Source organism: Oncorhynchus mykiss, chromosome 8, assembly GCF_013265735.2.
Source record: "Oncorhynchus mykiss isolate Arlee chromosome 8, USDA_OmykA_1.1, whole genome shotgun sequence".
In the NCBI taxonomy this organism is placed as follows: domain Eukaryota; kingdom Metazoa; phylum Chordata; class Actinopteri; order Salmoniformes; family Salmonidae; genus Oncorhynchus; species Oncorhynchus mykiss.
Window position 1 is genome coordinate 87,596,830 of NC_048572.1, and position 14,610 is coordinate 87,611,439.

The 14,610-nt window shown below is 47.9% G+C and overlaps 1 protein-coding gene across 4 annotated transcripts in view; it reads left to right on the plus strand.

Moving 5' to 3' along the window:
- LOC110512128 (band 4.1-like protein 3) overlaps positions 1 to 14,610 on the plus strand; it is a 102,033-nt gene that overhangs the window by 27,758 nt on the left and 59,665 nt on the right. For all 4 annotated transcript variants that reach the window (XM_036986643.1, XM_036986645.1, XM_036986647.1 and 1 more), the window contains exons 5-7: positions 5,597 to 5,639; positions 7,165 to 7,240; positions 8,323 to 8,535. In XM_036986643.1, coding sequence (XP_036842538.1) covers positions 5,597 to 5,639; positions 7,165 to 7,240; positions 8,323 to 8,535 — 332 coding nt within the window. The remainder of the gene's footprint in view (positions 1 to 5,596; positions 5,640 to 7,164; positions 7,241 to 8,322; positions 8,536 to 14,610) is intronic.

Sequence of the window (14,610 nt, forward strand, 5' to 3'; positions counted from 1 at the left end):
GACTGTTATCTAGATGGACAGAGTGAAGAGACTATAAATGCCTGTTATCTAGATGGACAGAGTGAAGAGACTATAAATTACTGTTATCTAGATGGACAGAGTGTAGAGACTATAGATGGCTGTTATCTAGATGGACAGAGTGAAGAGACTATAAATTACTGTTATCTAGATGGACAGAGTGAAGATACTATAAATGACTGTTATCTAGATGGACAGAGTGAAGAGACTATAAATGCCTGTTATCTAGATGGACAGAGTGAAGAGACTATAAATGACTGTTATCAGAGACTATAGATGGCTGTTATCTAGATGGACAGAGTGAAGAGACTATAAATGACTGTTATCAGAGACTATAGATGACTGTTATCTAGAGACTATAAATGACTGTTAGCTAGAGACTATAGATGACTGTTATCTAGATGGACAGAGTGAAGAGACTATAAATGACTGTTATCTAGATGGACAGAGTGAAGAGACTATAAATGCCTGTTATCTAGATGGACAGAGTGAAGAGACTATAAATGACTGTTAGCTAGAGACTATAGATGACTGTTATCTAGATGGACAGAGTGAAGAGACTATAAATGACTGTTATCTAGATGGACAGAGTGTAGAGACTATAGATGGCTGTTATCTAGATGGACAGAGTGAAGAGACTATAAATTACTGTTATCTAGATGGACAGAGTGAAGAGACTATAAATGACTGTTATCTAGATGGACAGAGTGAAGAGACTATAAATGCCTGTTATCTAGATGGACAGAGTGAAGAGACTATAAATTACTGTTATCTAGATGGACAGAGTGTAGAGACTATAGATGGCTGTTATCAAGCTGGACAGAGTGAAGAGACTATAAATGACTGTTATCAGAGACTATAGATGGCTGTTATCAAGCTGGGCAGAGTGAAGAGACTATAAATGACTGTTATCTAGATGGACAGAGTGTAGAGACTATAGATGGCTGTTATCAAGCTGGACAGAGTGAAGAGACTATAAATGACTGTTATCAGAGACTATAGATGGCTGTTATCAAACTGGACAGAGTGAAGAGACTATAAATGACTGTTATCTAGAGACTATAAATGACTGTTATCAGAGACTATAGATGGCTGTTATCTAGATGGACAGAGTGAAGAGACTATAGATAACTGTTATCTAGATGGACAGAGTGAAGAGACTATAGATGACTGTTATCTAGATGGACAGAGTGAAGAGACTATAGATGACTGTTATCTAGATGGACAGAGTGAAGAGACTATAGATGACTGTTATCAAGAGACTATAGATGACTTTTATCTAGAGACTATAGATGACTGTTACCAGAGACTATAAATGACTGTTATCTAGAGACTATAAATGACTGTTATCTAGAGACTATAGATGACTGTTATCTAGATGGACAGAGTGAAGAGACTATAGATGACTGTTATCTAGAGACTATAGATGAGTGTTATCTAGAGACTATAGATGACTGTTATCTAGAGACTATAGATGACTGTTATCTAGAGACTATAGATGACTGTTATCTAGAGACTATAGATGACTGTTATCTAGAGACTATAGATGACTGTTATCTAGAGACTATAGATGACTGTTATCTAGAGACTATAGATTACTGTTATCAGAGACTATAAATGACTGTTATCTAGAGACTATAGATGACTGTTATCAGCGACTATAAATGACTGTTATCAGAGACTATAAATGACTGTTATCTAGAGACTATAAATGACTGTTATCTAGAGACTATAGATGACTGTTATCTAGAGACTATAGATGACTGTTATCTAGAGACTATAGATGACTGTTATCTAGAGACTATAGATGACTGTTATCTAGAGACTATAGATAACTGTTATCTAGAGACTATAGATGACTGTTATCTAGAGACTATAGATGACTGTTATCTTGAGACTATAGATTACTGTTATCTAGAGACTATAGATGACTGTTATCTAGAGACTATAGATGACTGTTAACTAGAGACTATAGATTACTGTTATCTAGAGACTATAGATGACTGTTATCTAGAGACTATAGATGACTGTTATCTAGAGACTATAGAAGACTGTTATCTAGAGACTATAGATGACTGTTATCTAGAGACTATAGATGACTGTTATCTAGAGACTATAGATGACTGTTATCTAGAGACTATAGATTACTGTTATCTAGAGACTATAAATGACTGTTATCTAGAGACTATAGATGACTGTTATCTAGAGACTATAGATGACTGTTATCTAGATACTATAGATGACTGTTATCTAGAGACTATAGATGACTGTTATCTAGAGACTATAGATGACTGTTATCTAGAGACTATAGATGACTGTTATCTAGAGACTATAGACGACTGTTATCTAGAGACTATAGATGACTGTTATCTAGAGACTATAGATGACTGTTATCTAGAGACTATAGATGACTGTTATCTAGAGACTATAGATGACTGTTATCTAGAGACTATAGATGACTGTTATCTAGAGACTATAGATGACTGTTATCTAGAGACTATAGATGACTGTTATCTAGAGACTATAGATGACTGTTATCTAGAGACTATAGATGACTCATACACCGTTTCCGTTTGGTTTTAGTCATTTCAATGTCGATTGAGATTGTTTTTTTCCCCTGAGAGAAATAGTTCATATTTTTAGTTTTTTACTCTAATCCCCCACATGCTGGGTTGAATGTGAGCCTTGAGTTTGACACATATTCCAGATCAAGTGTCTCTAATTACAGTCCTGGGGGATTTGAATGAATGCTGCATTCATGTGCTAGTCGGAACTAGGAAACTGACATTTCCGACTTTACGGCTAAGTCGTCTGAGAAAAAGGTTTCCGCGTTTCTCATTTTGGACAGTATTTGAATCAACCAAATAGGAAACCTAGGTTCATTTCAACTCGGGAGGTTCCAAGTCTACGATAGCACGTGAACGTGGCATAACACAACTGATTCAATTATTCATTTGGTCGCAGTGTTTAGACTGGGCCGTGATTAGCTGTGTTAGCTGTGTTAGTAATGGGCCAGAGAGACAGCCTCTCCAGGAACCCCTGATGTGTTTAGACTGGGCTGTGATTAGCTGTGTTAGCTGTGTTAGTGATGGGCCAGAGAGACAGCCTCTCCAGGAACCCCTGATGTGTTTAGACTGGGCCGTGATTAGCTGTGTTAGTAATGGGCCAGAGAGACAGCCTCTCCAGGAACCCCTGATGTGTTTAGACTGGGCCGTGATTAGCTGTGTTAGTAATGGGCCAGAGAGACAGCCTCTCCAGGAACCCCTGATGTGTTTAGACTGGGGCCGTGATTAGCTGTGTTAGCTGTGTTAGTGATGGGCCAGAGAGACAGCCTCTCCAGGAACCCCTGATGTGTTTAGACTGGGGCCGTGATTAGCTGTGTTAGTAATGGGCCAGAGAGACAGCCTCTCCAGGAACCCCTGATGTGTTTAGACTGGGGCCGTGATTAGCTGTGTTAGCTGTGTTAGTAATGGGCCAGAGAGACAGCCTCTCCAGGAACCCCTGATGTGTTTAGACTGGGGCTGTGATTAGCTGTGTTAGCTGTGTTAGTAATGGGCCAGAGAGACAGCCTCTCCAGGAACCCCTGATGTGTTTAGACTGGGGCCGTGATTAGCTGTGTTAGTAATGGGCCAGAGAGACAGCCTCTCCAGGAACCCCTGATGTGTTTAGACTGGGGCCGTGATTAGCTGTGTTAGCTGTGTTAGTAATGGGCCAGAGAGACAGCCTCTCCAGGAACCCCTGATGTGTTTAGACTGGGGCCGTGATTAGCTGTGTTAGTGATGGGCCAGAGAGACAGCCTCTCCAGGAACCCCTGATGTGTTTAGACTGGGGCCGTGATTAGCTGTGTTAGCTGTGTTAGTAATGGGCCAGAGAGACAGCCTCTCCAGGAACCCCTGATGTGTTTAGACTGGGGCCGTGATTAGCTGTGTTAGCTGTGTTAGTAATGGGCCAGAGAGACAGCCTCTCCAGGAACCCCTGATGTGTTTAGACTGGGGCCGTGATTAGCTGTGTTAGCTGTGTTAGTAATGGGCCAGAGAGACAGCCTCTCCAGGAACCCCTGATGTGTTTAGACTGGGGCCGTGATTAGCTGTGTTAGCTGTGTTAGTAATGGGCCAGAGAGACAGCCTCTCCAGGAACCCCTGATGTGTTTAGACTGGGGCCGTGATTAGCTGTGTTAGCTGTGTTAGTAATGGGCCAGAGAGACAGCCTCTCCAGGAACCCCTGATGTGTTTAGACTGGGGCCGTGATTAGCTGTGTTAGCTGTGTTAGTAATGGGCCAGAGAGACAGCCTCTCCAGGAACCCCTGATGTGTTTAGACTGGGGCCGTGATTAGCTGTGTTAGCTGTGTTAGTAATGGGCCAGAGAGACAGCCTCTCCAGGAACCCCTGATGTGTTTAGACTGGGGCCGTGATTAGCTGTGTTAGCTGTGTTAGTAATGGGCCAGAGAGACAGCCTCTCCAGGAACCCCTGATGTGTTTAGACTGGGGCCGTGATTAGCTGTGTTAGCTGTGTTAGTAATGGGCAAGAGAGACAGCCTCTCCAGGAACCCCTGATGTGTTTAGACTGGGGCCGTGATTAGCTGTGTTAGCTGTGTTAGTAATGGGCCAGAGAGACAGCCTCTCCAGGAACCCCTGATGTGTTTAGACTGGGGCCGTGATTAGCTGTGTTAGTAATGGGCCAGAGAGACAGCCTCTCCAGGAACCCCTGATGTGTTTAGACTGGGGCCGTGATTAGCTGTGTTAGCTGTGTTAGTAATGGGCCAGAGAGACAGCCTCTCCAGGAACCCCTGATGTGTTTAGACTGGGGCCGTGATTAGCTGTGTTAGCTGTGTTAGTAATGGGCCAGAGAGACAGCCTCTCCAGGAACCCCTGATGTGTTTAGACTGGGGCCGTGATTAGCTGTGTTAGTAATGGGCCAGAGAGACAGCCTCTCCAGGAACCCCTGATGTGTTTAGACTGGGGCCGTGATTAGCTGTGTTAGCTGTGTTAGTAATGGGCCAGAGAGACAGCCTCTCCAGGAACCCCTGATGTGTTTAGACTGGGGCCGTGATTAGCTGTGTTAGCTGTGTTAGTAATGGGCCAGAGAGACAGCCTCTCCAGGAACCCCTGATGTGTTTAGACTGGGGCCGTGATTAGCTGTGTTAGCTGTGTTAGTAATGGGCAAGAGAGACAGCCTCTCCAGGAACCCCTGATGTGTTTAGACTGGGGCCGTGATTAGCTGTGTTAGCTGTGTTAGTAATGGGCCAGAGAGACAGCCTCTCCAGGAACCCCTGATGTGTTTAGACTGGGGCCGTGATTAGCTGTGTTAGCTGTGTTAGTAATGGGCCAGAGAGACAGCCTCTCCAGGAACCCCTGATGTGTTTAGACTGGGCCGTGATTAGCTGTGTTAGCTGTGTTAGTAATGGGCCAGAGAGACAGCCTCTCCAGGAACCCCTGATGTGTTTAGACTGGGCCGTGATTAGCTGTGTTAGTGATGGTTCATTGACTTGTTTCCAGTGTTAAATAGCACTCTGCAGTCAGAGGTTAATGGTCTAATATTAGTAATGAATTGATTACCGGCTAATTGCCTCTTTCTCCAGAACTGGCTGGACCCTAACAAGGAACTGAAGAAGCAGATAAGGAGTGAGTTAAAAACACACTAATCTAATGCTCTCTTCTGATCAACTGCTAATGTGCCTGTTGATTCATCAACTAGATGTCTATATACTGTTGATTCATTACTGTTGATTCATCAACTAGATGTCTATATACTGTTGATTCATTACTGTTGATTCATCAACTAGATGTCTCCATACTGTTGATTCATTACTGTTGATTCATCAACTAGATGTCTATATACTGTTGATTCATTACTGTTGATTCATCAACTAGATGTCTCTATACTGTTGATTCATTACTGTTGATTCATCAACTAGATGTCTATATACTGTTGATTCATCAACTAGATGTCTATATACTGTTGATTCATCAACTAGATGTCTATATACTGTTGATTCATTAACTAGATGCCTATATACTGTTGATTCATTACTGTTGATTCGTCAACTAAATGTCTATATACTGTTGATTCATTACTGTTGATTCATCAACTAGATGTCTATATTCTGTTGATTCATCAACTAGATGTCTATATTTCTGTTGATTCTCAACAGCACCATGGCCCTTTTATCAATGGGGGGGGGGGGGGGGGGGGGGGTACCCTCTTGATTCTCCTTTTGACTTAACTTTTCCTCAATAGTCCAATTAAATCATCAGGACGATGAAACACTTTGAGGCAGCAACTGAAATTAATCATGATTGGTCATTGTCATTTCAATTGTACCGTTTTTCTTGCTAATACCAGCACCTTGTAGGAGATACACAGGGTCTTTACTTCAACCAGCACCTTGTAGGAGATACACAGGGTCTTTACCTCAACCAACACCTTGTAGGAGATACACAGGGTCTTTACCTCAACCAACACCTTGTAGGAGATACACAGGGTCTTTACCTCAACCAACACCTTGTAGGAGAAACATAGGATCTTTACCTCAACCAGCACCTTGTAGGAGAAACACAGGGTCTTTACCTCAACCAGCACCTTGTAGGAGATACACAGGGTCTTTACCTCAACCAGCACCTTGTAGGAGATACACAGGGTCTTTACCTCAACCAACACATTGTAGGAGATACACAGGGTCTTTACCTCAACCAACACCTTGTAGGAGAAACATAGGGTCTTTACTTCAACCAGCACCTTGTAGGAGATACACAGGGTCTTTACCTCAACCAACACCTTGTAGGAGATACACAGGGTCTTTACCTCAACCAGCACCTTGTAGGAGATACACAGGGTCTTTACCTCAACCAGCACCTTGTAGGAGATACACAGGGTCTTTACCTCAACCAGCACCTTGTAGGAGATACACAGGGTCTTTACCTCAACCAGCACCTTGTAGGAGAAACACAGGGTCTTTACCTCAACCAGCACCTTGTAGACACACATGGCTTTTACCTCAACCAGCACCTTGTAGACACACATGGCTTTACCTCAACCAGCACCTTGTAGACACACATGGCTTTTACCTCAACCTCAGACAAATTAATTTGCTGGACGTTTCTATCGTTTTCCGATTCTGTTGTAATGAAATACCGTGTTGTTCTGCAGCTGGCCCTTGGAACTTTGCCTTCAACGTCAAGTTCTACCCTCCAGACCCTTCCCAGCTCTCTGAGGACATCAGCAGGTCAGCTGGATGGACTGACTCTATGGTCAATACCCATGGGCACTTTGTGTTTCTTTTACTCTGACAAAACTGAAAAACACATCTCTCTCTCTCTCTCTCTCTCTCTCTCTCTCTCAATTCAATTGACTTTTTTGTCAATTGGCTGTAATGGGGTTCTTCCTGGGAAGGAGAGGCGGACCAAAATGCAGCGTGGTTATAATTCATGGTTCTTTAATAATGAAACTATACATGAATAAACTACAAAAACAAGAAATGTGAAAACCCGAAACAGTCCCGTGTGGAACAAACACTGACACAGGAGACAATCACCCACAAAACCCAACACCAAAACAGGCTACCTAAATATGGTTCCCAATCAGAGACAATGACTAACACCTGCCTCTGATTGAGGACCATATCAGGCCAAACATAGAAATAGACAAACTAGACATATAACATAGAATGCCCACTCAGATCACACCCTGACCAAACAAAACATAGAAACATACAAAGCAAACTATGGTCAGGGTGTGACAATGGCATTATTACTTACATTGTCAAAGTATACATACAGTGGGGAGAACAAGTATTTGATACACTGCTGATTTTGCAGGTTTTCCTACTTACAAAGAATGTAGAGAGAGGTCTGTCATTTTTATCATAGGTACACTTCAACTGTGATAGACGGAATCTAAAACAAAAATCCAGAAAATCACATTGTATGATATTTAAGTAATTTATTTGCACTCTCTCTCTCTCCTTCCTCTCCCCCCCCCCCCTCTCTCTCTCTCTCTCTCTCCCCCTTCTCTCTCTCTCCCTCTCCTCTCTCTCTCTCTCTCCGTCTCTCTCTCTCTCTCTCTCTCCCCCTCCTCTCTCTCCCACTCCTCTCTCTCTCCCTCTCCTCTCTGTCGCTCTCTCTCTCTCTCGCTCTCTCTCTCTCTCTCTCTCCCCCTCATCTCTCTACCCCCTCCTCTCTAACTCCCCCCTCCTTTCTCTTTCCCCCCCTCTCTCTCTCTCTCCCCTCCTCTCTCTCCCCCCTCCTCTCTCTCTGCCCCTCCCCTCTCTCTCTCTCTCTATCTCTCTCCCCCTCCCCCTCTCTCTAGGTACTACCTGTGTCTCCAGCTGCGTGATGACATGGTGTCTGGTCGTCTCCCCTGTTCCTTCACCACCCACACCATACTGGGCTCCTACACGGTCCAGTCAGAGCTGGGGGACTACGACCCCGAGGAGACGGAGTACAACAGTGAGCTCCGCTTCGCTCCGAACCACACCAAGGAACTAGAAGATAAGGTCATGGACCTACACAAGAACCACAAGTATGTGTCTGTCTGTCTGTCTGTCTGTCTGTCTGCCTGCCTGTCTGCCTGCCTCTCTGCCTGCCTGCCTGCCTGCCTGTCTGCCTGTCTGTCTGTCTGTCTGTCTGTCTGTCTGCCTGTCTGCCTGCCTGCCTGCCTGCCTAACTGCCTGCCTGTCTGTCTGTCTGTCTGTCTGTCTGTCTGCCTGCCTGCCTGCCTGCCTGCCTGCCTGCCTGCCTGTCTGTCTGCCTGCCTGCCTGTCTGTCTGTCTGTCTGTCTGTCTGTCTGGTTGTTCAGATGTTGAAATGCTGGATTCAAAGCATAAAACAAACAACAGCTGTATGTTAACCCTTTACACTTGTGGACATTGGCCTATATGGATCATGTTTCTAACAGAAGAACTATGGAAAGTGTATGCGTTACCATGGTAGCAATTGAAAGAGAACACTTTGGAGATCATGTGCAACATAAGAAAAAAAAGATTACAAGTGAGAAGACTAACTGGTGTCTCCAAGTGGCCTCACACCTCTCCAGACTGTGGGTTTCAGTGAGAGGACTAACTGGTGTCTCCAAGTGGCCTCACACCTCTCTAGACTGTGGGTTTCAGTGAGAGGACTAACTGGTGTCTCCAAGTGGCCTCACACCTCTCCAGACTGTGGGTTTCAGTGAGAGGACTAACTGGTGTCTCCAAGTGGCCTAACACCTCTCCAGACTGGTGTCTCCAAGTGGCCTCACACCTCTCCAGACTGTGGGTTTCAGTGAGAGGACTAACTGGTGTCTCCAAGTGGGGACACACCTCTCCAGACTGTGGGTTTCAGTGAGAGGACTAACTGGTGTCTCCAAGTGGCCTAACACCTCTCCAGACTGGTGTCTCCAAGTGGCCTCACACCTCTCCAGACTGGTGTCTCCAAGTGGCCTCACACCTCTCCAGACTGTTAGTTTCAGTGAGAGGACTAACTGGTGTCTCCACGTGGGGACACACCTCTCCAGACTGTGGGTTTCAGTGAGAGGACTAACTGGTGTCTCCAAGTGGGGACACACCTCTCCAGACTGTGGGTTTCAGTGAGAGGACTAACTGGTGTCTCCAAGTGGCCTCACACCTCTCCAGACTGGTGTCTCCAAGTGGCCTCACACCTCTCCAGACTGTGGGTTTCAGTGAGAGGACTAACTGGTGTCTCCAAGTGGCCTCACACCTCTCCAGACTGTGGGTTTCAGTGAGAGGACTAACTGGTGTCTCCAAGTGGCCTAACACCTCTCCAGACTGGTGTCTCCAAGTGGGGACACACCTCTCCAGACTGTGGGTTTCAGTGAGAAGACTAACTGGTGTCTCCAAGTGGGGACACACCTCTCCAGACTGTGGGTTTCAGTGAGAGGACTAACTGGTGTCTCCAAGTGGCCTCACACCTCTCCAGACTGTGGGTTTCAGTGAGAGGACTAACTGGTGTCTCCAAGTGGGGACACACCTCTCCAGACTGTGGGTTTCAGTGAGAGGACTAACTGGTGTCTCCAAGTGGCCTCACACCTCTCCAGACTGTGGGTTTCAGTGAGAGGACTACCTGGTGTCTCCAAGTGGCCTAACACCTCTCCAGACTGTGGGTTTCAGTGAGAGGACTAACTGGTGTCTCCAAGTGGGGACACACCTCTCCAGACTGTGGGTTTCAGTGAGAGGACTAACTGGTGTCTCCAAGTGGCCTCACACCTCTCCAGACTGTGGGTTTCAGTGAGAGGACTAACTGGTGTCTCCAAGTGGCCTCACACCTCTCCAGACTGTGGGTTTCAGTGAGAGGACTAACTGGTGTCTCCAAGTGGCCTAACACCTCTCCAGACTGGTGTCTCCAAGTGGGGACACACCTCTCCAGACTGTGGGTTTCAGTGAGAGGACTAACTGGTGTCTCCAAGTGGCCTCACACCTCTCCAGACTGTGGGTTTCAGTGAGAGGACTAACTGGTGTCTCCAAGTGGCCTCACACCTCTCCAGACTGTGGGTTTCAGTGAGAGGACTAACTGGTGTCTCCAAGTGGCCTAACACCTCTCCAGACTGGTGTCTCCAAGTGGCCTCACACCTCTCCAGACTGTGGGTTTCAGTGAGAGGACTAACTGGTGTATCCAAGTGGGGACACACCTCTCCAGACTGTGGGTTTCAGTGAGAGGACTAACTGGTGTCTCCAAGTGGCCTAACACCTCTCCAGACTGGTGTCTCCAAGTGGCCTCACACCTCTCCAGACTGGTGTCTCCAAGTGGCCTCACACCTCTCCAGACTGGTGTCTCCAAGTGGCCTCACACCTCTCCAGACTGTTAGTTTCAGTGAGAGGACTAACTGGTGTCTCCACGTGGGGACACACCTCTCCAGACTGTGGGTTTCAGTGAGAGGACTAACTGGTGTCTCCAAGTGGGGACACACCTCTCCAGACTGTGGGTTTCAGTGAGAGGACTAACTGGTGTCTCCAAGTGGCCTAACACCTCTCCAGACTGGTGTCTCCAAGTGGCCTCACACCTCTCCAGACTGTGGGTTTCAGTGAGAGGACTAACTGGTGTCTCCAAGTGGCCTCACACCTCTCCAGACTGTGGGTTTCAGTGAGAGGACTAACTGGTGTCTCCAAGTGGCCTAACACCTCTCCAGACTGGTGTCTCCAAGTGGGGACACACCTCTCCAGACTGTGGGTTTCAGTGAGAGGACTAACTGGTGTCTCCAAGTGGGGACACACCTCTCCAGACTGTGGGTTTCAGTGAGAGGACTAACTGGTGTCTCCAAGTGGCCTCACACCTCTCCAGACTGTGGGTTTCAGTGAGAGGACTAACTGGTGTCTCCAAGTGGGGACACACCTCTCCAGACTGTGGGTTTCAGTGAGAGGACTAACTGGTGTCTCCAAGTGGCCTCACACCTCTCCAGACTGTGGGTTTCAGTGAGAGGACTACCTGGTGTCTCCAAGTGGCCTAACACCTCTCCAGACTGTGGGTTTCAGTGAGAGGACTAACTGGTGTCTCCAAGTGGGGACACACCTCTCCAGACTGTGGGTTTCAGTGAGAGGACTAACTGGTGTCTCCAAGTGGCCTCACACCTCTCCAGACTGTGGGTTTCAGTGAGAGGACTAACTGGTGTCTCCAAGTGGGGACACACCTCTCCAGACTGTGGGTTTCAGTGAGAGGACTAACTGGTGTCTCCAAGTGGCCTCACACCTCTCCAGACTGTGGGTTTCAGTGAGAGGACTACCTGGTGTCTCCAAGTGGCCTAACACCTCTCCAGACTGTGGGTTTCAGTAAGAGGACTAACTGGTGTCTCCAAGTGGGGACACACCTCTCCAGACTGTGGGTTTCAGTGAGGGGACTAACTGGTGTCTCCAAGTGGCCTCACACCTCTCCAGACTGTGGGTTTCAGTGAGAGGACTAACTGGTGTCTCCAAGTGGGGACACACCTCTCCAGACTGTGGGTTTCAGTGAGAGGACTAACTGGTGTCTCCAAGTGGCCTCACACCTCTCCAGACTGTGGGTTTCAGTGAGAGGACTAACTGGTGTCTCCAAGTGGCCTAACACCTCTCCAGACTGGTGTCTCCAAGTGGGGACACACCTCTCCAGACTGTGGGTTTCAGTGAGAGGACTAACTGGTGTCTCCAAGTGGGGACACACCTCTCCAGACTGTGGGTTTCAGTGAGGGGACTAACTGGTGTCTCCAAGTGGCCTCACACCTCTCCAGACTGTGGGTTTCAGTGAGAGGACTAACTGGTGTCTCCAAGTGGCCTAACACCTCTCCAGACTGGTGTCTCCAAGTGGCCTCACACCTCTCCAGACTGTGGGTTTCAGTGAGAGGACTAACTGGTGTCTCCAAGTGGGGACACACCTCTCCAGACTGTGGGTTTCAGTGAGAGGACTAACTGGTGTCTCCAAGTGGCCTCACACCTCTCCAGACTGTGGGTTTCAGTGAGAGGACTAACTGGTGTCTCCAAGTGGGGACACACATCTCCAGACTGTGGGTTTCAGTGAGAGGACTAACTGGTGTCTCCAAGTGGCCTCACACCTCTCCAGACTGTGGGTTTCAGTGAGAGGACTACCTGGTGTCTCCAAGTGGCCTAACACCTCTCCAGACTGTGGGTTTCAGTGAGAGGACTACCTGGTGTCTCCAAGTGGCCTAACACCTCTCCAGACTGTGGGTTTCAGTGAGAGGACTAACTGGTGTCTCCAAGTGGGGACACACCTCTCCAGACTGTGGGTTTCAGTGAGAGGACTAACTGGTGTCTCCAAGTGGCCTCACACCTCTCCAGACTGTGGGTTTCAGTGAGAGGACTAACTGGTGTCTCCAAGTGGGGACACACCTCTCCAGACTGTGGGTTTCAGTGAGAGGACTAACTGGTGTCTCCAAGTGGCCTCACACCTCTCCAGACTGTGGGTTTCAGTGAGAGGACTACCTGGTGTCTCCAAGTGGCCTAACACCTCTCCAGACTGTGGGTTTCAGTAAGAGGACTAACTGGTGTCTCCAAGTGGGGACACACCTCTCCAGACTGTGGGTTTCAGTGAGGGGACTAACTGGTGTCTCCAAGTGGCCTCACACCTCTCCAGACTGTGGGTTTCAGTGAGAGGACTAACTGGTGTCTCCAAGTGGGGACACACCTCTCCAGACTGTGGGTTTCAGTGAGAGGACTAACTGGTGTCTCCAAGTGGCCTAACACCTCTCCAGACTGGTGTCTTCAAGTGGGGACACACCTCTCCAGACTGTGGGTTTCAGTGAGAGGACTAACTGGTGTCTCCAAGTGGGGACACACCTCTCCAGACTGTGGGTTTCAGTGAGGGGACTAACTGGTGTCTCCAAGTGGCCTCACACCTCTCCAGACTGTGGGTTTCAGTGAGAGGACTAACTGGTGTCTCCAAGTGGCCTAACACCTCTCCAGACTGGTGTCTCCAAGTGGCCTCACACCTCTCCAGACTGTGGGTTTCAGTGAGAGGACTAACTGGTGTCTCCAAGTGGGGACACACCTCTCCAGACTGTGGGTTTCAGTGAGAGGACTAACTGGTGTCTCCAAGTGGCCTAACACCTCTCCAGACTGGTGTCTCCAAGTGGCCTCACACCTCTCCAGACTGGTGTCTCCAAGTGGCCTCACACCTCTCCAGACTGGTGTCTCCAAGTGGCCTCACACCTCTCCAGACTGTTAGTTTCAGTGAGAGGACTAACTGGTGTCTCCACGTGGGGACACACCTCTCCAGACTGTGGGTTTCAGTGAGAGGACTAACTGGTGTCTCCAAGTGGGGACACACCTCTCCAGACTGTGGGTTTCAGTGAGAGGACTAACTGGTGTCTCCAAGTGGCCTAACACCTCTCCAGACTGGTGTCTCCAAGTGGCCTCACACCTCTCCAGACTGTGGGTTTCAGTGAGAGGACTAACTGGTGTCTCCAAGTGGCCTCACACCTCTCCAGACTGTGGGTTTCAGTGAGAGGACTAACTGGTGTCTCCAAGTGGCCTAACACCTCTCCAGACTGGTGTCTCCAAGTGGGGACACACCTCTCCAGACTGTGGGTTTCAGTGAGAGGACTAACTGGTGTCTCCAAGTGGGGACACACCTCTCCAGACTGTGGGTTTCAGTGAGAGGACTAACTGGTGTCTCCAAGTGGCCTCACACCTCTCCAGACTGTGGGTTTCAGTGAGAGGACTAACTGGTGTCTCCAAGTGGGGACACACCTCTCCAGACTGTGGGTTTCAGTGAGAGGACTAACTGGTGTCTCCAAGTGGCCCCACACCTCTCCAGACTGTGGGTTTCAGTGAGAGGACTACCTGGTGTCTCCAAGTGGCCTAACACCTCTCCAGACTGTGGGTTTCAGTGAGAGGACTAACTGGTGTCTCCAAGTGGGGACACACCTCTCCAGACTGTGGGTTTCAGTGAGAGGACTAACTGGTGTCTCCAAGTGGCCTCACACCTCTCCAGACTGTGGGTTTCAGTGAGAGGACTAACTGGTGTCTCCAAGTGGGGACACACCTCTCCAGACTGTGGGTTTCAGTGAGAGGACTAACTGGTGTCTCCAAGTGGCCTCACACCTCTCCAGACTGTGGGTTTCAGTGAGAGGGCTACCTGGTGTCTCCAAGTGGCCTAACACCTCTCCAGACTGTGGGTT